This window comes from Trichosurus vulpecula, chromosome 4 (assembly GCF_011100635.1).
Source record: "Trichosurus vulpecula isolate mTriVul1 chromosome 4, mTriVul1.pri, whole genome shotgun sequence".
In the NCBI taxonomy this organism is placed as follows: domain Eukaryota; kingdom Metazoa; phylum Chordata; class Mammalia; order Diprotodontia; family Phalangeridae; genus Trichosurus; species Trichosurus vulpecula.
The window spans coordinates 97686434-97712799 of NC_050576.1; the positions used below are offsets into that span (position 1 = coordinate 97686434).

General features: G+C 39.1%; 1 protein-coding gene across 4 annotated transcripts; it reads left to right on the plus strand.

The window, feature by feature from the left end:
* The first annotated feature begins 957 nt into the window (after positions 1–957).
* Positions 958–21771, plus strand: LHX9 (LIM homeobox 9). Of its 4 annotated transcripts, none has more exons than XM_036757480.1 (6): positions 958–985; positions 6854–6972; positions 9153–9355; positions 10465–10820; positions 17259–17461; positions 18737–18994. In XM_036757480.1, the coding sequence occupies exons 1-6, from the start codon at positions 958–960 to the stop codon at positions 18992–18994; spliced, it is 1167 nt and encodes a 388-aa protein (XP_036613375.1). The 4 variants fall into 4 exon arrangements, with proteins under 4 accessions (XP_036613375.1, XP_036613377.1, XP_036613374.1 ...); XM_036757481.1 differs by lacking the exon at positions 958–985 and adding an exon at positions 16015–16020 and having other exon boundaries at positions 6856–6972; XM_036757482.1 differs by lacking the exons at positions 958–985; positions 18737–18994 and adding an exon at positions 21715–21771 and having other exon boundaries at positions 6799–6972.
* Positions 21772–26366: the final 4595 nt, after the last annotated feature.

Here is a 26366-nt window from a genome sequence, read left to right on the forward strand (position 1 = left end):
AACTGAACAAGGGAACCTAACATCTCGATGTACGTGGGCTCTTTGCTTCCCCCTCCCCTTTACCTCCTTTTCTTCTCGTCTCCCTCTTTCTTTTCCCCTTCTTCCTCCTTTTTCTCCCTTTTTTCCTCAGTCACTAGAAACAAACAGAAAATAAAAGACAGGTGGAAAAGGCTTGGCAGAGGAGGTCAGAGGTGAGAGTTGCACATCAATTCTTTATTCGAGGCTGCAATGGAAGAGAGAAAAGAAGGGGGAGAGATACAGAGAGAGAGACAGAGAAACACATACAGGACAGACACAAACGTAGAGACAGGCACGGGGTGGGGGAGAGAGAGAGAGAGAGAGAGAGAGAGAGAGAGAGAGAGAGAGAGAGAGAGAGAGAGGCAGGCTTGCCTTCCCATCCAGCAGTTTGTTTATTTTGATTAACAGAGGTACCCTCTTCGAGAAACGAGGAACAACACCCATCTACTGGCAGGCTTACAGTCGCCGCCTCTCTGTCTTCTCTCCCTTACTAAGGAGTCAGTTTTTTGGGGGGAACACCTGGGAACTCAAGGTAAGGTTCTGCCGGGTTTTCCCCCCTTTTCCGGTAGCTGCGGGTGAATGCCGTTGTGTCATCCCCCTTTTAACAGCACAGGATGGCCGATTCCCCTAGTGTAATCTCAGGCAAATGTCTAGTATCTTTTCCCCGCCTCCGCTCAGTTTCAGAAGATTGAGCCTCTGTAGATCCTAAAGGGGAAAAGCCTCATTTGCTAGGGAGCTGCATCCTTCACCTGAGTTTGCGGTTGACTGCAGCTAGAGGTTGTGGCTGTGATTACCAGCGTTAGTCTCTAACCTTGCTTAACCAAAGACCGTGCTGCTTAGGAAACACTGATCTAATCCGAATGGGAATCTAATGCGCTGCTTTTTAATTACAGTGGCGGGCAAGTACCATTAAAGTTGATATAAAATTAAGCCTTAAGGATGCTGAACGGCACCACTCTAGAGGCAGGTCAGTTATACACGACATTCGGTCTCATTTTCTTTATGTTCTCCCCCCCCCCCCCAACCCCTGCACTTGTGTATATCTGTATATTTGTGTCTGCGTCTATGCGTTTGTGATCGTGTCCGTGTGTCTCTGCTTTCGTGCGTGCCGGGAGGGTGGGGGTGGAACGAATCTGTATGAATTTTATTTTGATTTAAAATATTCAGTAACTTTCCAATGAGAAAGTTATGGCTGTATAGAATGGATTCATTCATCTTCTCTCCCTCTGCCCCCCATCTTTCTTGAGTTTAGTTTTCCTGTCTTCTCATGTCCTTGTGTATCCTTTCTTTCCTTTCGTTTGAATGTCCTTGCACTTCTCCAGGGTCAAGTCAGCGCTCGGCGCGCAGGGCACAGTCGAAGGAGTTGAATTGACAGGATAGATACCTTGGTCTATTGTAAGGGAGGATTTCATCTCTGTCCGATTGCGCATTAGTTCGCTGGGATGAGAGAGGTAGAGAGAGTTGATGGAAGATGGACATTACCTGATGAAAAAGCGGTAGGAAACAGGAGGCAGTTTCTGGCACTGGATATACCTTAAAACTACAATCTCAGTTCAAATAATATGGTCATTCGTGAGAGTACTGAGAAATATTATCTATTTGATATGGCTTATTCAGTAAAGTCACAAGGCAAATTCTTATCTCTACCCCTCCCCCATTCCTTATGAGAACCAATACTTTACACTCATGTGGTTGGTGATTCGGAGTATGAATATGAGGACACTCAATAGTAAAAGGTTTTTAGTTTTTGAAAGCATTTTTCTATCATCAACACCTATCCCACTCGAGAGAACTTAAGGGGCTTCATTCAAGAAAGGGGAGGTTTAGAAGATATGAACACCCATCGACAACTCCTCCCCAAACCGTAAAAGATTTGGTGAGGGAGATGAGTGTGTATTGCAGAGGGGAGAGGTGCTGACCTTTTCAGCTCAAGGAACAATGCTTCTGAATTCTGTGGGAACTTGCTCATGAAGTTGCCCTAGACATGAGACTGAACTGTGGCTTGGCTCCTGGTGGGAGATTACTTCTGGCAAAGGTTGAGTGTATTCTCACCTCTCACTTCTCATCCTCCTTTGACTCTGTCCTGAAATTCCCATCCTAAGAAAGCTCTGTTACAGGGTCTGAAGGGAAACTTGCTGAGGCCAGGTTCAGTAATATCCCTCTTCAGTTGGGACATTTGTTGTCCATTTGTTTGTTATTCCACGACATGTAGGGGATACTTGTCTCCATTAAGGAACATCACCCAACAAAGATTCACTTTAGATTTTAGGGCGTTGCCAGAGGTCCTAAGTTGTTTCCAGATCAGATGATGGTAGTGAAGACCACAAGGTTTTCATCTGCCAGCATTTAGCACAATGCTTGGCACATAGTAGGCCCTTAATAAATGTTTATTGATTGAATGAGGAAAGAGAACTAGGTTTTGGTGGAGCTGAGAAAAAAAGTGGGGGAGGGCTTTGACCTGCCATGATCTGAAGGGCACACAAAGCATCTGGCTGCCTTAGATGGCTCTGTAAAATCTCACAATCCCAATCATTGTATTTGCAAAAATGTCTGTATAATTTAGGAAAAAGGAAAACCTGGCCCTATCTAACCATTGAATTAAAGAGGGAAATTTGGGTTTGTGTGAAGTTTTGTTTTATTGCCTCAGGGCAAAGGGCTCTAGCTTCAGATTTTGTCCAACAAACATGCTGATTGACAAATCAGCTGATTTGTTTGCAATCATTTTATTTGTGTTTGTCAAGAGTGATTTTATTTCCTAATCAAACCATTTTTTTTTTGTCTTGCCACCGGTACAAGGTAAGGATGTCTTAGGACGACAACTTTATCTTGGGGTACTAGGATTTTCTTGGAGAACCCTGGGAGCCTCATCTGAATATTGTCCAAGGAAGCCCAGACTCCCTGTTTTGGGATACTTCAGATGTTAATAATCCCTAACCCAAGAAAACACTGGTTTTCTCAGAGCCAAGAGCATCATTGGCAACAGTAGCATAAGAATGACTGGTGGAGCAGAAAGAAAGGAGCCTATAATTAATTAAGTGTGCCCAATTTAAGGGATTTAGTCGCTTCTGAGTTGACTTGTGCGATCTGTCCAATTATTTCTAATAGTGTCATTGAGTTAAGATAGGGAAGGAGGCTAAGCCCCTTCTTCCAAAGCCCATGGATGGCGTAAACTGCCTCTTTGCACCTGCAGGTAGCATGGAACAAGGCGGAGACCATTAGTTTAAGGAATGGGGGGGGGGGAGATGCAGGGGCGAGAACAGGGGAAGAGCAAATATTTCAACTTTTATAGGCACTTCCAGGAAATTTATTCCGGAGTTGGGGAGAAGTGGGGTAGGGTAGGTAGTCTATTGGATGCTTTCTTCCGTTAGTGCCAGAAACTCCTGTGGCTAGCAGAGGCTACTTTCAAATTAAGGAGTGGGGAAGCACGAAAGTCGGTAGAACGATAAAGAAAGTCCTTTTTTAAATTTAAATTTTATTTTAAATTTTAAGTCCTGATTGCCCAAGGACTTGAGACCACTCTTCCCACTTCGGAAAGGAAGGTGAGTTCAATTGTTCTTAGCCCTCTCCCGTTTCCAAATGAAATTAGCTTTTCCTGTATGGGAGTCGGGACGCCTAAGGGCACAATTCAAGACTCCTGGGCTTCTAAAACTCCACTTTCTGAGCGGTCTCTCGCTCAACGGGGAGCGTCCTAAGGACTTCCTCTTTATATGAATTAGGAGGCACTAAGCAAGGCTGGGATTGTGCTGAGAGCTATTTAGAGTGAAACTAACAAAGACAAGAGAAACCCAAACCCAAACAGAATGGGAACTAAACACAGAAGAAAAGCTCGAGTTTCTCGGGGCCTCCGGGACTCGATGAGGAGGCAGAGTCCTCAATATGAGACATTATTGAAGAAAGCAAAGGCAGCAGGAGCAGAGATTCTGGGAGAGAGAATTGTAACCTGAATTTTAATATGAAAAGGCACACAGAACTTAGGTCTCACCCCGAAGCGAATTAGACCGTGCTTTGCCGGCATAGAGACATGGAGCACTTTTACAATTTTTAATCACTATCTTCTCTCAGCCAAGCGTCTCACAACCCCATCTCACGAAATTACTGCTTTTGAAATGTGAATCTTGGTAGAATCAGAGAATCATAAAGTGTAAGAGCTGGAAGGGCCATTTCTAGTTCAACGACCTCATTTTATAGACGAGGAAACTGAGGCCCAGAATGTAACAGTTTTGATGTTGTTGTATGAAGTAGACACAAATAATTTCAAACTTTCCTTTTCTGGGGGTGGGAGGAGATTATCAGAAAAATTGCAAATCCTTTACCCGGATTAAACTCCCAGTGGCTTTTTATACTGACTAGTTTTTTTCCCCCTAAGAAGAGACCTCCTTTTTCTCCTCAGAAGCCTTAGACGTTGACTCCCCTAAAGGAAACCTGCCTCCCTTCTATGTGAAAGGACCTTTGGTGAAAAGACAGCTAACACTCCCGAACTTCAGTCTGAGTAGCCCTTGGTGTTTTGTTGTGCGCGTGTGTGCTTAAAGCACATTGATTTTCATCCAAAAGGGCTAATTACATTACTTACAGTAAATAGCAGCCCTGCTGTCCAGGGTCTAGTGTGCCAACAGAAGGGGGGGAGGGAATCTTCGGCTTATTTCACTTGGTTGACTTCATTTTTGTGTGAAATGGTGTTTTATGAGCTGCATTCTGGCACGCGGAGGAATGTAACAACAGCCGATCTGCAAATAACATTAATTTTGACTCTCGGAGAAAAAGCTGGGAGAAAGCCTAATGCATCTTGGGTTTCATGGAAGAGGTGACTCCAGCAGCCCCTCAGGAGGAGTGATTGTGATGCTGGGGAAAGGAAGCGGGGCCCCGCCTGGTGTTTTTTTCACGACTGGGCTGGGTTTAGTGTAGAAATCCCTACGGACGAGGGGAGCAGCTCTGCCTCTAGGAAGATCCTTCTGGAGGGATTGAGGTGTCAGGAAACAGCCGGCAGCTGTTTCAGTGAAAGGCACGGAAAGAGAACTCTGAAAAAAAAAAAAACAGGGCACGGGGAAGGAAGGAAGATAGGAAGGAAGCAAGAGGAGGAACTGATGAATCGTATCATTATCCTGGATTTACTAGTCTCTTGTCTAGCCTTCTGACTTGGGAAGCCCACCAGATTTCCGTGGACTTGGGGTAGATGGTAATATCGAATAAGAGAACCTACAACAGCTTGGTGCGGTCAGGTACTTTTAGCTGGGGGAAAACTCTGTAAAGGGCTTTTGGCTACGTGAACAATTTAGTCTCATGTCATTCTTAGCTCGGATGCCTTGTCCCGCCTTCCTCTCCCCCGCCCCCCATTTTCTTACTCTTGAAACTCTTTTCACCCCTGAAGGCTATGAGAGGATGCGCAAACTGTATAGTGGTCTGGACTGTACTTATTTGTTTACTTACCTGTTGGGTAAATGGGGATGGTGACTGATGGGGATTTGTGGCTATTATTGGCAAGTTTCAAACAAAACTTAAAAGTTCCGAGAAATTTTCCTTAAGACTGCCATCCGCTTGGAGTTGGGAATAATGTCTCGAGGCTACACATTAGATTTGCATATGCAAAGGTGCATACACACAGTCTTTTATCTGAGGGCTAAAGCATTCCGCCAACAGAAACAAGATAACTTCTGTAATCAACTCCTCAAACGGCACTTTTCAAACCTTGGAGAAAGTGAGGAACGAAAACCCCTTGGGATAAATTTCTATTATGGGAAAGGAAAAAGAAGGAAACAGCACCTTTAATTCAGCTAGATGTGTCTGTTTTCCGTAATGGGTACAGAGCTGATAGGTTTAAGATCAGAACCCCAAACTAGCGCGTCCGGCAAAGTTTGCACAGTTGAGCCAGTCTGTCTCCTTTCTTGGCTAGGCTTTAGTCTTGACCTAGGACCCGCTTTGCATTTCCTGAGCCCAGCCTAGGACAATGTGTATTGCCTTTTGCCTTTAAAACGTGACCGCTGGGAACCGTTGGAAGTGTGTATCTAGAGGGGAAGACGTGTGTGTGTAAGCGTGTGCACCATGGTGGGTGTATGTGTGTGTGCGTGCGCGCGAGTGTATCCGGGAGGGGGTGTGTATGCATGTGTGTGTAGGGGAGGGGACGTGTGTGCGCGAGGAGATGGGGAGGGGGCTTGCATAAATGTCCCCCTCCCTTTTTCCTTGCCTCCCTCCTCCCCCCATTGTAATGTTTGTCACTGCTGGCCGATCACTAGGGGGTTGAGAGGAGTATGACAGGTCTTTGTTGTCTGAATAAAAATCAGTGGCAGCTCAAGGGAGAGAACTCCTCCTACTAAATTATCAAAAATGGGCTGGCTTTAGTCTCTTAACAAATTGGACACAGCTCCGGAAAGCAGCAGTCCCAAATCCAACCTACAGGCACTGGGAACTTTAAAGCATCCAGGGACGGCTGAAAATAGCATTTCTTTTTCTTTCTTTGTATTCAAAACTATTTTCTGTCTCCACCAGATTTTTTTCTCCCCCCCGTTCCAGTTGTTTCCCATTAGTAATCCGATCTCTCCAGAGCAGTAAGATTCGCCTTCTTCTCCTTTTTTTTTTTCCCACCCCCCTGTTTGTTTGTTTTCCGCACATCTCCAGAAGCTGTTGCTTTTTTTTCCTCTTCAAGAAGTCGGTTTTGCAATTTGTCTCTCCTTTTTTCTTTCTTTCTTCGTCTTCCTCTCCCCCAGTCCCCAATCCCCACTCAGTGACCGTCTACGGTGTAGACTTTTTTTTTCTTTTGGATGATCTGAGACTCTGGGGTGTCTGTATATGGAAATAGTGGGGTGCCGAGCCGAAGAAAATACTTGTCCTTTCCGTCCCCCAGCCATGCTTTTCCACGGAATCTCCGGGGGCCATATCCAAGGGATCATGGAAGAGATGGAGAGGAGATCCAAGACTGAGTCCCGCCTGGCCAAAGGAGGGCAGATGAATGGCAGAGAAGCGGTAAGAGGCCCGGAGCAGTTTCTCCCGGCACATTTCTTTCCCAATTCTATTTGACTGAAAAGATGTCCCACACCCTCTCTGAAGCCTTGAGGTGACAAGCCCAGAGTCTCGTGTGTGTGTGTGTGTGTGTGTGTGTGTGTGTGTGTGTGTGTGTGTGTGTGTTGAGAGGGACGAGTGCTCTGCTGTAGGCTGGTGGGTTTGCAGACTGTGTTTTGCTTACTTAAAATGCGCGAGAAATAACGGGCCTCTCTGCAGGGGATTTGGGATGGAGAGATCGCCTTGGAGCGATGGCCGTTTTTTTTTTTTTTAGAACAAGCGGGGATACCCTGAGTGGAAGTCCCTGCTCTCTATGGAAACCCGGGGCAAACTGGTCCTAAACTTCCCAGTTTTTCCCGGGCGGACTCTTAAGGAGCCGATTGAGCTTCCCGACAGATCCGGGGCCGAGGCTGTTTGCAGCCCTTGACAATCAGGCGTCAGAGTCCTTTACAGAGGAAGGAGTCTCCTTGGCTTTCCCTCGGGGGTCAACATGCCACTTGAAGGAGTGGGAGAATGAATAGAAAGAAGCGAAGTCCATGGTCCCTGTGTCCTCCTCCTCTTCCTCCTGAATCCCCTGCACAAGAGGCATTTCAAGGTATCTCGGCTTTTCACCTCGAGCCCCCTTCTTGGAGGCAGGGTAGAGATTCGAAAAAGATTAAGTATAAGAGTTTTGAGACCGTATTTGAGAGTAAGCCTCAAGATTTCTAACAAAATCGAATCAAGGTATATCCATTTATTTTTATTTTAGACACCTTTCCGTAGCGAAAACGCTTTCCACTTAACAATGGGGGAAAATAGCCAGGACACTCTCCGGAAATGATTTCAGGAAAGGGAGATAGATATATTTTCCTCGTATTTGCATATCTCCTACAAATCAATCATGGCAAACTATTAAACAAAATAACGGCCTGCAAAATCACTTTAGCGGTTTGGTTTTGTTTTGCTAAAAGGATTTGTGTGTGTAATTTCGACGTCTGGGCTCACCCTAAGACGTTGTAAACACGAAAACTCTCTTTTGATTTTGCAATTCAGTAAAAGGAGGGGCGGTGGTGGTAGAAAAAAACATTTCTCTCCTGTTGACGAAAATATCTAACAGATGGCTTTGGCATTTCTCCGTTTTTTTTTTTTTTAAACACAAAACCTGAACTTCTGGTCGAGCTTGCGTCTGTTCATGATGGGATTCCCCCCAGTCCATATATGCCCTCCTCTTGCTCAGGTAGAGCTGAACACAGGAAGCGTTACTGATGCTAGATCAGGAATTTCACTGTAAAGATGTGTCTGCATGTATTTACATGTGAACAACGAATATTATACAAATGTGTGTATGGACACAGGGTGTCCCAAAAGTCTTAGTATAGCTTAAAACTACACTAATTCCTTTGGGACACCCTGAGTATTACATATGTACTCTTTTAACTTATCAGACAGAAACCCTACAGCCTACTTTGCAAAGTTATAACACTCATGATCTGTCAAATTTTGAAGAAATTTATTGTCTGCTAAACTGGGAGCACAGGTATAGGAATAACATCAGATTTTTCTTTTTCTTTGGTTGGTCCTATGCCTACTAGAATTTAGAAATATAGGTGATAACATTGAGAATTTAACCTAACAATAAAATCAAGTCTTTCTTAATCTGTCCCCTTGTGTACCAGGGGTGCAGTTAACATTTCTCCCCGGTTTGTTTTTGTCCATTCCAAAAAAGACAATTGACATAATTTAGGTCGCAATTACGCTAATTCTGCAGTTCCCTCCAGACTGCTGTTAATAAACTCCCAGTACTTTCCCTACTGAGGCCTTTGCCTGGTAGTCTGATGTCTGGGAGTAGGTTTCCATAGTTTCATATATTTTGTAGCTCAGGGTACAGACAAAAAAAAAAACAGATGGAGGGAATGGTGTTGAATGAAATAAACACTAAAGTTCCATGTTTACCAAATTAGGCACCGTTTTCTCTTTCATGCCCAGAATTCTCAATACTCCTAGGGCAGGATTGGGTTCTGGAAAATTCTCTTTCTCTGCTTCGGTTCACTAGTTCAATCCATCTTGTCTAGACTCCAATCTTCCAGTTTAATGCTTGCCTTTTCTGTTTCTTTCTTAACCCATCTCTCCTGTGGTTGTTGTTGGCTTGTTTGTTTTTTTTTCAGAGTATGCCCCCTATGAGCCCCGAAAAGCCTGCTTTGTGCGCTGGTTGTGGAGGGAAGATCTCAGACAGATATTACCTGCTGGCCGTTGACAAACAATGGCACCTGAGGTGTCTTAAGTGCTGTGAATGTAAACTGGCTTTGGAGTCAGAGCTCACCTGCTTTGCCAAGGATGGCAGCATTTACTGCAAGGAGGATTACTACAGGTATTCATTCAGATAAGTCTATCCAGGTCCACAGACACTACTACCCTGTACAAACAAAGCTAAGATCGAGATGAGGTCCCATGCACAACCTGTATTTTGTGTATTTGTTGATGTAATTAGGAGCAAAGAACTTACCCCAGGTGACACTAGGGTTGGTTCAGTGAATATGCGTTTATGTTCTCATCATCATTGAAAACATGCATCGAGGATGCATAAATCTCAGATCTCTTAGAGCAGTTGTTAGGTCTAGAGAATCCCTAATAGAATACCCAGGCGCCTTGCTTTCTTGGTATTTGTTCTAGGAAATTAAAGGTCCTGGGAACAGCCACGTGAAGTTTAAGAGCAGTGTCTCTATAGTAGGAAGACCTGAGGGTTTGTTTTCTCCCCCATTCCCCTACTTTCCGTTTCCTACGAAGAAGGGAAGGTTTACATCTATTAACTGGATTTAATATCCATGGTGATTCTTATTGCTATATTGTCGGTCTTGGAGAGGACCCTATAAATTAGAATAGAAAGGGTTCTAAGGGTCACATTTTAAGCCATCCAAGAGTGAAATTCTTTATAAAAGAGGTCACTGAATTTTTCAACTTGCCTTAGTAGTTAGAAATAAATCGAAAGCGCCTTTTAAATGGACTTTTCCGGTTTTTATTTTGTTTATTTTGGGACCGGGCTGGATATAACTGTGTGTCCAGGGGATCATACTCAAATCTCAGCCAGAGCGAGGTAAGCGAAAACAAGAGAGTCTTCATTAAACATGTGTGTATCTACAGGCACACCTGTGTGTCTGCATATATATGTATACATATATATTTATATAATTAGAAATACACTTGAGTAATATATGCACTCCTCGAGTCAATTTATAAAGGAAAGGAAGATTTCAAAGTATTCGTCCTTTGTTTCAAACACATAAAATAAACTCCTTTATTTTACTTGCCCCCGGACTCCTAAGAAGCTGCCTTGGGCCCTTTGGGAAGGTGTCAGACAGCTGCAGACCAGCCCCAGCTGCTTCACCACCCCCCTTCTTTCATCGCCTTCCCGCCTCTCCCAAGGGGAACGTGGTTCTGCCTGTTCTAAGTTCATGCTCCTATTCTGATGTTTCTTTTCAGAAGGTTCTCCGTGCAGAGATGTGCCCGCTGCCACCTTGGGATCTCGGCTTCCGAGATGGTTATGAGAGCCAGGGAGTCTGTCTATCACCTGAGCTGCTTCACCTGCACTACCTGCAACAAGACTCTGACCACCGGCGATCACTTTGGCATGAAGGACAACCTGGTTTACTGTCGGGCCCATTTTGAAACCCTCTTACAAGGAGAATACCCCCCGCAGCTTAGCTACACTGAATTAGCGGCTAAGAGCGGCGGGTTGGCACTGCCTTACTTCAACGGCACTGGCACTGTCCAGAAAGGGAGGCCCAGAAAAAGAAAGAGCCCAGCCCTCGGAGTGGACATCGTCAATTACAACTCAGGTGGGCCCAGGACATCAATAGTTAACCCCTTGCTCAATCGCACCCTGAGGAAAAACCCCCGGTTTCCTTCCTCTCTGTGAACTCCTCTAGGTTAGGGCTGATCTTGCTCAGGTGCAGCCTTTCCCATTCCCACCTCGTCGCTCCCCTCAAAAAAAAATTCTTATTTACGCAAACCGACCAACTACAACCAGTGAGACTTGGAGGCTTTTCAGGGAGACAAGTGCAACCCCCAGCTGTCCAGGTACCTACCAATGGTGGCCCAATTACTTCAGGATCTTCAGTTGGAGGAAAGGTCAGAGGCTGTTTGTGGATTGCTAGGCACAAGTCCTAGTGGAGGGTTTTCTAAACACTTTGAAAAGAAGCTTTAATTTCACCCTCAACTTTGAAAAAGCACAGTTTGAGATCACTAGCTAGCCCAGTTCTTGGCTGTAGTAAACCCAAACTTGCTGTAATAATCAGCCTTTGATGTCAGAGAAAGACAAGTTTGTTACACGTGTTAAATGACCAGTCTGAACACACTCTGAATGACTGACAAATCAATATTCACCTAGGCCTTGCTGAATCACGTTGGAGAGAGACCCTGGTTAAGCTATTGGGTAGGATTTCCAGGGGTTCAGAGCTGAGATTTACTCTTCTTTCCAGAAGTGAGGCGAAAGCCTCTCTAGTTAGAGGGGAGAAAATTCTATTATTCTCTTGGGGCCACTATTTTCCTCTTTTTCTTAACTTGTTTGCTTATCTGTCTGGGTCTCTCTTATACTTGGGGGCGGCAGGGAAGGTTGGTTGCTTTCAAACCCCCTCCCCCACACCCATCTAAGCCTATTAGCTAATTCCTATTAGCAGGGTGGCTGGAGGTGAAAGCAGAGCAGGTCTGAGCTTTCCTCCTTTAAGTCACAAAAAGCACTGTTGAGGAAGGTCTCAAAAAGCCCAAGTCCTATTTTAAGGCTACTAAGGGATCCCTTGGCTCGCCTTAACCTTTATATCCCTCCTGCTCCCGCCCCTTTCCGGCTCTCAATCCTGAAGAATAAGAGTAAGAAGGCCCCTACCCCACGTTCCTCAAATTCAATGAAAAGGTCGGCGTGCTTTTTAGCAACAGTCCTTAACTTTTGCAGCATATCTCTCTGGTGGGGACAGCAGGACCCTAAGAAGTCAGGGGTGGGGGAGACAATATGACACGTCACCCCCCTTGGGCATATTCCACTCCCCAGGGTCCAGAAAGTCCAGAGACGGTGAGAGTTTCTCGAGGTGGTTTCAATTTGGGGCAGTTTTGAATAGGGCTGGGGGTGGGGGTGGGCAAGGGAGAGAAAAGGAAAAGACCAAATCCTCCAGCTTGCTCCGGGACCTGCTTAATCCTTCTCCGCCGAGGGCAGCAGGATGCCGTTCCTCGTTTTGCCAACCCCCAGCCGAGCGGCCGCCCTCCGGTGCCCCTGCCCCTGTAGCGGCTCGTTAAGGGGCTTTTGGTGTAGGGCTGCATTACCGAGTGCGGTTATTTCATCTCCTCTGATGCGTGGCCTTCGGAGCGAGGGCAATCAGGGCACTAATTGTTCTTTATTAATGGAAGATGACATCGGAATCCCTGGCCACTCACCGGGGCCCTAATTGGTCTCTAGGAAAAGAGAAAAGGAAAAAAAAAAGGAGGAAAAAAAAGACAGAAGAGTCCTTTCTTGCTAGGGATTCCCTGCAGACCATAGAAAGCCCGGGCAGTGGGGAATTCCTGGCCAAATTACAAATAGAGTTTCGCATTTGTTTATTTAACCTAATTAATTCTGTTTGATTTGCTCATTGGTTCTGATTTTGTATTCTCAAAACCATCCCGCATAGGGGACAGTAGGGTGTGGTCAGCGTGAGTGAGCTGAAAAACTGGAGAACTCAATGCAAAGTTTCTTTAAAAACAAACAAACCAACCAATAAACCCACAAGGTTTATCCAGTTATTTGGTTTTCAATTTAGGGAAGAATCTCCTCAAAAACTGAGTGTCGGGAGTCAGTGGTGCTACCATCTTCACGAAAGGCCAAAAAAAAAAAGTTTTTTATTTAGTTCTAAACTTGTGTGTGTTAAGAAATCTCCTCTCTCTAGGGTTCCTAATGATAAAGATTCTATTGAAAAGGACCCCGAAGCACCTTGGGGCCCCTGCTGATGAAGAACATTTCCTTTTCTAGAGAGAGGGTTAAACAAAAGGGTCAAGAAATGTTCAGGGATGTCAAAAATTCAGTAACTGGTTTAAGTGGTACGTTGAATAAGTATCAGGAGCCACAAAACCATTTTAAAAAGAGTGTTTACGAATCTAATGCCAGTGTCTGGCACTAAAACGAGGAAAAGAAACCCTAGAGAATTAAAAACATGTTAAGCATTTCCTTAAGCAGGAAATAAAATGGTCTAACAGTTTTACCTCGTTAAATTTCTAGCCTTCATTGAATTTTGTACTGGCTGGCATCTCTTCTAATACGTAGAATATTTATATATACGGTGACACATTAAATAGAAGAAAACAAATATAATTTTACACATGCATGGATGTATTGTACACATATATACAAGAATATATGTACATATAGAAATACACATTAATACCTTACTAATTAGAAGTATATATGAGTACATGTGAAGTTCATAGTGCATGTGTGTATATATACATGTATTCATATATACATACCAAATGTATATTAGAAGAAACATACATGCATACTTCAAAATTTGAGAACATTTATATAGGTCATTTAATATTTGAAATATGCTAAGTGCATTCCAAAGCAAGACTATATTTAAATTACACCTACTTCCACAATTAGGAATGAATCAAGCAGGCACTTTGGGAAAGGAAATCCAGAGTTTATTTGGGATTCAGAGGACCAGTTTTCGAAAATGAGGAAAGTAGTAATGAGATGCAAGGTCTGGAAAAAGGTTATGTCATTTTAGAATAAGAGAGAAATTATTTTAGCAATCTATTATTAAGCTACCCAACAGTGTCCTCCCCAAGTCCTTTACTTTTTTTTTCTTAACTTTTTTAAATTACTTCAACTATTAAATGAATGTGGCAGTGACCCCTAGTGGTATCTTTAGAGGGTTCAACTTGCCCATTTTAAAACAGCAACATACTTAGGATATTTCAGTTTCCTAAGTGTAATAAAAAGTAATTAGATTTTCTTACTAGTTTATGTTTTTTTCAGTTTTATGTTCTATAATTCAAAACAAAAAGCATAACTTATGAACTAATATGGTGATGAACTGAGGAAGACAATTCACTATATGTTCACCTAATATATTTGCTATAAACAGGCAGCATGGTGAGATTGATAGAGCATTAGCCCTAAAGTCAGGAAGACTCTGGGTTCTAATGCTATCTCTGGCGTAGACTAGCTGTGCCACCTTCAGCAAGTTACTTAGCCTCTCAGTGTTGCGGGTAGCTCTGTAAGATTATAAATTATGGACTAGTTGCAGATCTTCATTGGTGGAGAGAATTTTGACACCAGGAGTTCCCTCCTTGGGTGAAATCAAAGGTTCAACCTCATTCCCTACAGCAAAAATTGTAGTAAAGCTTAACTAAATTAAGAGAATAGATATTAGTAGAAAGTGCTTCCAATATTAAATTGAACGATATAAATGATAACATTTTATAAGAATACAATCTCAATGATTCTAATACAATAAAATATTACAACAACCACTTGATTCACTAGCTAGTATTTCTGTACGAGAGCTACTACATAGTTTGTTTAATGCACTAAAATATATCACCACCCATCAGGGAAAAAAAAAGTTTACACAAGTACAGCAATGGAGAAACTTTCTAAACAATCAAATTTTTTCCCCCTGGGGAGGTGTGATTTAAAGCACAGTGATTTTATATATATATATACATCTAAGAGTTACTCTACCAACATATTTCTTAAGAAATAAAAAAGTGAACAAGGTATGGAAAGTTGAGTATGTATTTAGAAATCAAATTAAATTTTCTATTCCAAGCATGTTTATTATCCAACATGTTATCCAAGAAAAAGTTACCTTTTTTGCTTTATTACCCACCTCTTCCGGGGATATAAATTTTATTCAGAGAGAACTTTGAAACATGAGTTATACTCTTCTGATCATTTTGATATTGGTGGTTAGTTTTGTACTCAGGCCCTGAAGCATGAATTGTTTTCACAGGGCTACAGTTGATCTCTGGTTGCCAGTTTAACCATTTTGATCATGTGTAAATGTAATACTATATAAATTTGCAGTAAAACATCCCTGGCTATATCTGAATAAAGTAAACTCTAAAGTTAGAAGATAATTGTCCATTATCTCAAGGAAAAAATATCTAATTTCTGAAAAGGTTTAAGGCATTTGGGCACAGTGTTTAAATGTCTACACATGACTGACTCTATATCAAATTTATTTGCTATTTAAAAATAAAACTCACCTGACCTCAGCTGGTCAGTCAAAAAACATTTATTAAGTACTTTCTACATGCCAGGCACCTAAGGTGTTTAAGTTCTGGGGAACTAAGGAAAAAGATAGTCCCTGTTCTCAAGGAGCATATAATCTAATGGAGACAACATGCAAGCAACTTTGTACAAATACAAATATAGGATAAATTGAAATAATTAACAGAGGAAAGGCATTAGAATTAAGGAGGATCAGGAAAGGTTTCCTGTAGAAGGTGAAATTTTAGCTGGGGCTTGACCTGTCAAGTATCTTGTCCTATCTTAGAGAAAATATTAAGAAAGGAAACATTTGGTAAATAGCTAGAACTATTTAGAAGCAGTTGCTTACCTGTTGGTTTTTAGTGTATCTGATCTTTTTCATTTCTTTGGATTAACAAATTACCAAATATAGCCTTCCCAGTTTTTTTTTTCTTTTGGATTTCACCAAGACTAGAAAAATAAATCTGACCATAAAGTAACACGTAGACAACATTTAAATGAATAAAAATGAAGGGTTAATATTAATTGATGGTACTTTGTATCACACTTCCTTCAAAATTGTGTTCTTTTCTTGTTCCCATACTGCAGTTGGTTCTAGAACTCACTGATTCTATTTTTTTAAGTGAAATCTTAATAGAGTTGAACAAAGAACATAGGCTGTTTACATTTGAGGATGAGGTACAGATTTTTAAAAAAAAATTTGTCTTTTGTTGTTGTTCTGAAGTTAGCTGTAGCATTAGATGCAGTGATGCATTCATTTTAATAGTCGTAGTCTCCATATGAGTGACCAGCATTGGGTTATTAAAGTCCATGTAGCTTTACATCTGAGAGATAATGAATTTTAGGCTGCTTTCAAGTATCTTTTTTTCTCCCCCAAAGAGATGTTTCGTGTAGAACATCCACTGATGAAAAGGAAACACAAGGCTCTCTCCAAGGCCAGCTAAAGGCACATTTCTTAGGACTCCCCATATTTACCACATAAAGGAAATAGATCCGAGTCTGCTACCTGGCCCCTCTGAAATGCAAGCTAGGGGGATGCTTCAGGCATAAACTTGAGTAAAGAGAAGTAAGTATAGGATTATATTCCCTCAGAAATGTATATTAAAATTACTCCAATGGGGAAGGAACACCTTTTATATGTGGTAAAGTCACAATTTAGCCATTTATACATAGAAGTTCACGATGGCTCAAAAATAGTCTAATTGTAGTCACATTAGAAATTTCCAAATTTCTATTTACCCCTTTCAAATCTGACTTGGAAGAGGTGAAAGAAACTCTCTTCCCTCTAACTTTCTCTGGATTGAGAAGGATCAAGGGAAGGCCCTAAACTTAAAAAAAAACTGAGCAGGCTTTAGCTTGCCCTTCAATTTGTCATATATTTTCTCATTGGTTCATGGTTCTAAAGCTGGAAGTGGCTTCAGAGTCTATATTGGTTTTAAAAATTTAAATAGTATTTAATTTTTCCCCAATTACTTGTAAAGACAATTTTAGGCATTTTTAAAAATTGAGTTCCAAATCCTCCCCTCCCAACTCAATCACCTCCCCTTTCTCTAAGAAGGTAAGAAATTTGATAGAAGTTATATAAGTGCAATCAGACTGTATAGTTTTAATCCCTCATTTTACAAATGAGGCCACTAAGACCTAAAAAGGTTAAGTGACTTGATTAAAGTCATATAAGTAGTGTTCATCAGTCAGAATCTGAATCTAGGACCACAATAAAATAATCACTTCCTCACCTAAGAGAGGAAAAGTATCTCATAATTTGTTAAATGTAGTTATCAAATTTACATGCAGTCCACATTCTGATTCCTTGAAACTTGGTTCTTTCCTTTTAGGAAAGAAAAAAAAGTTAAAAAAAAAAACTACCCATAAGAACAAAGTGCTTCTTTCAGTCTCACTTCACCTACTTACCACTTTCCATTCCCCTTTCAAGCAGTTACTTTGATGAAAACAAACAAAAAAGTATCCCCCATTCTTTTCTTAATTCAGGGTTCTTTATATTCAGTGGTTGTTTTCCCCATTGTCATTTCACCAGGTTGTAATGAAAATGAGACGGATCATTTGGACAGAGACCAGCAGCCTTATCCCCCGTCCCAGAAGACCAAGCGCATGCGTACCTCCTTCAAGCACCACCAGCTCCGGACCATGAAATCCTACTTTGCTATAAACCACAACCCGGATGCCAAGGACCTCAAGCAGCTTGCCCAGAAAACGGGCCTGACCAAAAGAGTTCTGCAGGTAAGAAGTCACCACGACTGGCTGGGTCAAAATTTCCCTTCCCCTTGCCAGTGAAAGTAGTTATCTTCCCTTCTTAGAGTGATATAGATATTGTTTGTACTGTTTCTCATTAGTTTGATATAGCTATCCCAAGTGGGTGTACTGAGGATTTGAGGGGGAACATGGCAGGGTACCCAAAGAGAGGCCCAGGAAACTTAAAAAAAATGAAGTCAACTTCTTCCTTCTTTTATGCAGATGGGTCCCATAGAGAATGCGGGGCTTACCATATTGCTTTGCATATCGGAAGCATGTAATTTACACAGCAATGACACTTTGTCTATTAGAAAGCAAAGATAGAGGTATTTTATGAGGCTTAGTCTATTGGCTTCTGGAGAATTGTCATTGCAGTCCTCGGTTCAGCAAAATCTTGGCAATCCTACTCACATGGCAGGGAATTTGAATTGATACAGTCTTCAAAGTTCAGGTGGTCCCCGTTTTCCACTTTCCAAAGGCCTAGGGTATGATTTTTCCCCCTTAGCAACAAATTGTCAGTTTCTAACTAATAAATTTTGCTAACAAATAACAATGAAAAGAAAAATTCCAAATAATTAGCTCTGCCGTATGCCCCCTTCCCTTAATGTATGGTTTTTTATGTGGGAAGATGACATTATAGTCCCACTGTGAGTTCTTTTTCCAGCAGTGGGTGATGGGAGGTGCTGAGACAGATACTTTTTTCTTGCCCTGGCTGCCTGATGATCAATAGCATGCATTTGCAGTCTGGCTGACCAAGGTTCACCTGTGGCCAAGGGACAGAAAGGTTTTTCACTTTGTGAAAGGTCTAAGGGGAGGTGATCTCAGCAATCAGAAAGTCTGTTAGTACTAACTGCCGTCCATGTTGCTATTCACCTTTAGATATTTTCAATGACCATGACTGTTCCCTACCTTCAAAAGACTCAGAGCAGGCCCTCTTAATGACCAGTAGCTAAGGGCATAGTGTACTTCCCCCAAACCCCTTATATCCCTATGCTTAATTTGAATTATTTCTTAACTTCAGCTCCAGTTGTCCTAAGAGGCACTTGTCATGCTGGGGGGTTATGTGCAGCCTAGCACAGACAGCAGATGAAGTTTATTTGAAAAAATAAATACGTGAAAAAGAGAAAAAAAAGTTTCTTAAAAAAAGGACAAAACAAAACAAAACATTTTAAAAGGAGAAACATACATCAAAAAATAAAATAAAATAAAAACAATCAGCAAAAACAAACATCGGTAAAGAAATCAATTGGGATTGGTTTGCAGGTTTGGTTCCAAAACGCACGAGCCAAATTCAGAAGGAATCTTTTGCGGCAGGAGAATGGGGGTGTTGATAAAGCTGATGGCACGTCGCTCCCGGCACCGCCCTCAGCAGACAGCGGCGCTCTCTCTCCACCCGGCACTGCGACCACTTTAACAGACCTGACCAATCCCACTATCACTGTAGTGACATCCGTGACCTCTAACTTGGACAGCCACGAATCCGGAAGCCCCTCACAAACTACCTTAACGAACCTTTTCTAACATTGGATTTTTTTTAATTCTTCCTCTTCTTTTTTATTATTATTATTCTAATTATTATTATTATTTTTATTATTTACAAGACTTTTTTTTTTAACCCACAAGATATTTGGGGGAAAAAAAACAACAGCTTGGTGTGTAGCATCTGCAGCCACTTGGCCAATGAGTTTACAGTCATGTCTCTCGTTTAAAGTGAACATACTTTGTCTACAAACTGTATTTGGATTAAAAAAAATCATTAGGTCTTTCAGTAGGTAAGGGAAGTTTTTGACTCATTCTAATAAGTGCCTCTTAAAATTGTATGTTACTTATTTCCAGAATCTCGAGAAAAATGAGCTTTATTATCCTGGGCAAAGAATCCCATTCCCAGTCTAATAACCAGACTAAAAAAGAATCAGATAATTATCACCAAATGGAGTTTTCTGTCTGGCAATGACACATATGCTTCTTGAATTTTGCAGCCTTCACATTTTTATTTTTGCAACTTAAAAAAAAATTAGACGATTATGATTTCCTCACATGCACCAAAAAGTTCAAATGGAAAAATGTGATTAGACAAAAGCGCTACAAAATAATGATTTAGAAATGTGTAAAAGTCCAATGATTAGAGTCCCACCCAGCTTTAACATTCTAAGATGTTTTGTGATTAATTGGGGGAACCTACTCTAGGAAGTTGGATTTTCCTTCCATGGGCATATAATTCAACAACAACAAAAATGACCCTTTTATTATTTCATTTTAACATTCTAGATATTATCCCACTTCCCTCTGCCATGAAAATTCCACTTAGAATTTTAAAGTTCTATACTTTTAGTCTCCAAAGACTGAGAGTATATAGTATTGAGGTAATTCTCTATAAATTACTTTCCTTTTTTCAGGGAAAATGGAAATAAGCAAAATATAATTCATTAAGATGTTTAGAAAAGTGGTTTAGTTAATTTGATTCGTTGCTATTCTGATTTACTTCACATTTTCCATACAATTGCTCCTGGCATCACACATACAAAAAAAAAACTTTTAAAACTTCAGCACATTAATATTGTTTCTATCAACATCAAGTTTTTTGTTTGTTTTATTTTAATTTTGTATAAGAAGATATGTTTTTAAAAAAAGGTTTTCTGAAATTTGGCATTTGTAGTAAACTATTCTGAAGCAGATAAACTCAGAAGCCTTGTGGATGCTGATCTGAAATAATTTCCTAGTTTACAGTAGCATTTTTTCTTTTTAATTTAAACTAAAAATCTTAATGGTCTGGGCAGTGGTGAATGTTCATCTGTATGCTTCTGTTGTAGTTAAATACCAATTAGATTGTGAATTTTCTCAGAAAAAGTCAAGATATATGTCTTGCTTTAGTGGATTGTTAAGAATAACTTTGCACATATTCTCCACTTTTTCGGCCCCATTAATCTCTTTTGGTGGTCAGGGTGGCTATTTAAAATATTTAAAGGTGTCCTTTTGGCTGTATAAATGTGTGGTTACATATTGACAGTTCACTGCCCACATTAAAGTGCATTATTGTAACTTTTGCTCAGGGTTTTTAGAAAATTAGCACAGAAAGTAGCTTATTTTTAAAAATAAAGATGATGGAAGAGATGTTAACACTGTAACAGAAGAAAGGTGTGATTGCCATTATATATTTAGCAAGTATGGTTATCATCTTATATGGAGCTTAAATCTTGACTTTTCCTATTTCTATTACATTATGGGCATTTACCACTAACCAGACCAAACAACCTTGGTAAGGCTGAGATCTTATTAATACACTTTTACAGGTAAAAATATTGATACATATAAATTTTGTTCTTTGACAGAACAATATATGGTACTATAGATCTACTTTATTAAGTAGACTAATCATAACTCAGTTCTAATATGTGCCTTATGATATAACTTGGAAGTAAGTTTGTGAAAAATCAGGATATATGTGTTGTTTGTTAAATTAACTGTTTTAAGCCCTTTTGACACCTCACTAGTTTTGTACTGTTTTACCTCTTATTTCTGAAACTCTTTTTATGGTGTATCCTGTTAGAGGGGACAAACATGTCATAGAAAGCAGTTGTGCACTCTTTCAAATATAGTTGATAAATTCAATAATCTTATATATTGAGCTTCGTGTTTATAGTACAGTAAGTGGTCTAGCAAAATTGTCCATGTTTCTTTGTTTATTGAGAAATACATTGTATAGAAACTATTTCCCCTAAATATTTATGGACCAAACAATTGTGATATATCCTATTAAATTTGTGTGAATAAATCATTTTGAATCTAAGGAGTTTTATTTCCCATCAGTTTTATTTAAGGTCTCCCTGAATTGGTGTGTTTCCCTGCTTTCCAATATTTATGACTGAATCATGTTAAGAGGGTAATACAAATTTTATAAATATTTAACAAGACAATTAGTCTCTAGCGTTTCCATCCCTGGTTCTTATTCACTGTGTGTGCCACTGAGGTTGCAATGTAATTCCAGATTCCTTTTAAAATAATTTTTGGATAACAAAAAAATGCCCCACTGATTTGATACCACAGTCCCAGTTTCAGATTCTAAAAATGAAGCTAAATAGCAACTAAAGTAATTGCATGAAAAAATCACCTAAATATGATAAAGATTTAATGCTAGGTGTATTTAACACAAATGAATGATGGTAAACCCCAATAGAAATTGCAGACCCCTACAAGCCAGGTTGCTCTGTAGTTTAATAAATTGTCACTATGATTTCTTTCAGGGAGAACAAATCTTGGGGCATTACAGCCAAACATCCCGACGTTTGAAAATTCCCTAAAGTATTAAAAGAAGGGGAAAAGTTTGATCGGAAATCCACTGCAGTGAAGACAAAGACAATATTAGGTTATGATAATCACACATTAAAAAATCTATTGAGCCAAAAAAATAAGAGAGAGAGACATTTCCTGAATGTTAACAAAATTTATGTTCTTTATGACATCTAATACAAATGAAAGCTTACAAAATTGTGTGGTTTAAAACAAAAGTTAGATAAGCTGTGTATAAACCAGAGCAACCTGGCAGTAATATACCCTACCCATGTTGGAAGACAATTATTCCTTTAAAAAATTAAAAATATAGCAACAACACATTTGCCAAGCACAAATACTTGTAAAATAAAATCCAAATACATTCATTCCACCTGCTTGCTAATGTGTACTAGTCATATCTGTTAAATGGCATTTTTGTAAATTCAAAGAAAAGCTATCACTCATTTAAGAGCATAGAGATCAAAACTAAGTAATTTTAGCATTATTGTTTATGATTTCTTTTTTTAAAAGCCGAAAAATCTGCATGCACTTTTACATCTGTCACCTATAGTGTACATTTCTGTATGATGACTTCTCTTTGATGTTTCTTGTACAATAAATAGCTTTCATGAATAAACATTTTATTTGATGCAAACATAGTTAACTTTATGTAAGCACACCTAATCTAGCTGTTGAAATTAATTTAGAATATTTTGGACACTGTCTTAAAAGGCAGGCTGGTAAACTTCCAATTTGTTATACCTAGAGGAAAAAAAACAAATAATCAAAACAACAAGGTGGCATTATTGTAGCTTAGTGTAAAATGATTTCCTTGGATTTTAATGTTTCATGACTTACTTTCATTTATTGTATGCAATTAAACATGTATTTAAAATAAAATAAAGACAGAGGAAACCCAAACAACAATAAGAAAAACAAATCTCTGAAAAAGAGTAGCATGTGTAAAAGCATCAGCAACTTTTTTCTTTTTAGAATATTAGGATAAAATTTATGGATTCTTGATAAGTTTACATGTTCACTATGCAATGAACAAATTTATTGACATATAAAAATATATTCTGAACTATGAAAGGATCTGATCTTTGCACAGTCCAATTTACATATGATTTTGCAAGCAAAAATGAATGAGAAAATAAACCATTATTTAGCAATGAGGTTTTTTTAATTGTTAGAAGGAGTATTTGCAGAAAGAATTTTTTAAAAACTATTCATATTTAGCTGTATATCCAAAGCATATGTTAAACAAATTAACATATAAAATACTTTCCGGAAATTTTTTTCATTAAGATGAAATTTTTATTATATACAAATGAACCCTATGTAAATGATGTAACTTTTATGAATAATTATGACAGACATTAAATATTTCACCTGTATTCTCAGTATTTGAATGTTTTCTTAAATGCTTTCATCTTCTGGATACCAAAAAAGAAAAAAAAGAAAAGAAAAAGAAAGGAAAAAAGAAAGAGAGAAGCTCTTAATAAGAAGGCAACATGACGTGATTAGATATAGACTATTTGGAGAGATCTTGAAACATGCTGGTTTTGTCAGTAACTAGAATGTTTATGCTTCAGTGAAACCTTGTTCATAATTATAGTTGTTTAAATAGATTTTAGAAATACACTTCATGCCAGTTAATTCAAATTCTTGTTCTACAGAGATACTCTTCTCCTGTGTCACTCACCTGTGACAGTCTGATTCAGAAATATCTTGGCACCTCTCCTAGTTCTGTTGAAGTTTAAATATTTGTCTGGTAAATTAAATGAGGGAAAGGACCAAAAGTGAAAGTGCATATTTGAAAAATATCTGAAAAACATCTGGAAAACAACTCAATGTAATATTAATTTTAAACAGGCACATTTTACAAAAAGTAAGGAGAACTAATGAAGCAGGTTGGATGTATAGAAATCATATGATTCAGAGTTGGAAGGACTACTGTGGTTTTCTGTATTAGAGAGTGGTTCTTAAAGTCTGGACAATTGCCTACTTCATGTATTGGAATGAGAACAGAATAATGTGAACTTTTGAGGTGGGAGCAGCACAACAAGTTTTCATAGCTTCTCCATCTAGATTGTGGAATGGACAAAGAGCTAAGGATAGCCTTATCTATCTTCTAGCAAGTTAATCTTGGATGGGGAAAACAAAGTGTTCACTGAGATTCTCGAATATTGCTAGACACAAAAGTGGTTGAGTTGGACCTTTTGATATTAAATAATACATTAAATCATTAAAATAATGGATGCCTTTTTGAAAAAGGCTGATAAGAGGTTCAAAACATTTCTGAAAATTGGATAATTGATAGCCTAAAAGGGAAAGTTTTACTGTATCCAAACTCCAATGGAAGTCACTTAAAGTATGCTAACAATATCATGTATTTAAATAACCTTTATTCCAAAGAGCTCAAGGCACTTAATAAATATCTTATAAATATTCCATTTTCCTTCAAAATATCCTTGTGTGGGGTATAAACATGGATATCTTTTATGAATTTTCTGATTCATCAGTAGTGAGAAGGAATTGGATATTTGGAGTGATGCTATTTTAAGTTATTTTAGAGGCAATTGCGCCATTATTATGGAAATGCATTTATTAAGCAACTACTGGTATGGTGCTTTGCAAGGCACTATAGCTTAAATTTATGATAATAATATTTTGACAATGAAATAAAACTGTTAGACTTCCTTGTAGAGAACTTCTTTATTCAATGGAATATTCAACACTATTTAAATTTTGCAGTCGGAAATCTCTAAGCACCAGGAATAAGTAGAGGAAATTAAAATTTACCCCAAGTAGAAGAAATTACAGCATACTTTCTGTGAAACTAGAAGTATATGCCAATATTTTATTCATGCTTTTTTTTGCCTTTCCACTGTATTGTCTTAATTGTTAGGAACCAATTCCAACTTTTCAAATAAATAAAACTTTGCGCTTTATCTTTTAAATTTTATCTTTAAACTTTGTGCATAGCTTTGTTTTATTCCAATGTCCCACATAAGCATTATTTTCTTTACTTGTGTCCCTGCTTTTCAAACATTTCATTCAACTCTCTTATGGACATTTCTTTTAGGAGAATGGCATTAGTTTCCCTTATTTTTCCAGTTGTTGCTTCATTTTTCCAAATGTTATCACTTTAAGGTAATATATTATTTTGATTGCCCTCCTGAAAGATTTGCTTCAATTTCCTATGTTGTCATAGCAAAAGGATCAGAATTGTGCATGGTACTCTAGGAAAAGTCTGTGAATATGGTGTAAGTAATAACTCACATTTATTTAGTGTTATGTTCTCTGCCAATGACTTCCTTTTTCAACTGTGCTGCAAAGTGAATCTTTATTCTTATTTATGATTGCTTCTCAATGCTCCCATTTCTTTGGGAGTTCTTTGTCTAGTTAGCCTTCTACTAATATACGTATCTTCCCTATTTTTTTTCAAATCCAACTGCTTAATTTATATTTCTTTATATTTGACTTGATCTCACTACTATGGCTCAAAATCTAGAGATGAAAGGTTTGGATATCTGTTTTAGGAAGTTCCTGCTGTACATCTAAGTGTGCTTTCTCCTCACGTCTTAGAATTGTCAGGAATGATTTTTTCCCCGTTGGATTTTGTGTTTACATCTTGCATGATCTTAAAAGTTATCTTAAAAACCATAAATGGATACTTTTTTTTTTGCTATTTGAAAATAAAATTTGCTGCAAATAAAAGAAGATTTTCTAGTCTCCATTGCCTCATATTTATGTGTAAACTTAGTTGAAATATGTTTTGCCTTATACCTTCCCACTGAAACAGAAAGTATTAACTACAAATTGATATTTAAATTGGTGATTGTGACAAACTGACAAAGATGAAGAAATTCCAGGGTGAGGCTGACATTCTTGCCTTAACCATTCTAATGCTAGTTTCCTGCTCTTTTACTTCTCCCATGGCAGCAGAGAGCTATGAAAGGGCTGTTGGCCTCCACTTTGATATTCACAGATCTTGTCAGCATGCATTACTTGAATTTTTGCCTTCATTATACTTGGTTAACTTAGATTTTTGGAAATTAAATATTCTTTATGAAACATTACAAAAGCTTAGATGTATTTCACATTTTTGAGCTAGTTAAGTTGTTTGAACTTTATAAACAAATACAATGACTTCTTAAAAAAACCCAAAAGTAAGTTAATGAAAGAAATCATATTCAGAATATGGTTGACAAAGTTGCTGTGAAGAAACACTAATATCTTATAGGTGGGGCTTGACTCTAACCAGTCTTCTTGTAGCGTAGGTCTGATATCTGAACAAAATGAGATATTCACAGACTATTCAACAGTTGACAAAAAAAGATTCACTTTGTCATAGCAGGAGAAAGCTACATAACAAGGATATGTAGCCAAGTCATTGCTCACAACTCCTTTCCTTTTGAGTTGCCCAGGGTGGTCTGCCAGCCAAACATCAGAGAAGGGCTAGAACTTCTCATAGATTTTCATACTCTAGTGACTAGGAAGTGATATCAATAGTTAGAGATTTTAGTTCTCCAAGCCAATTAAGTCTTGAGGATGGTTTCAATACTTTTAAGGAAAAAAAAAGTTTACATGGTTTGGTACTCTGGTAGATATTCCTCAT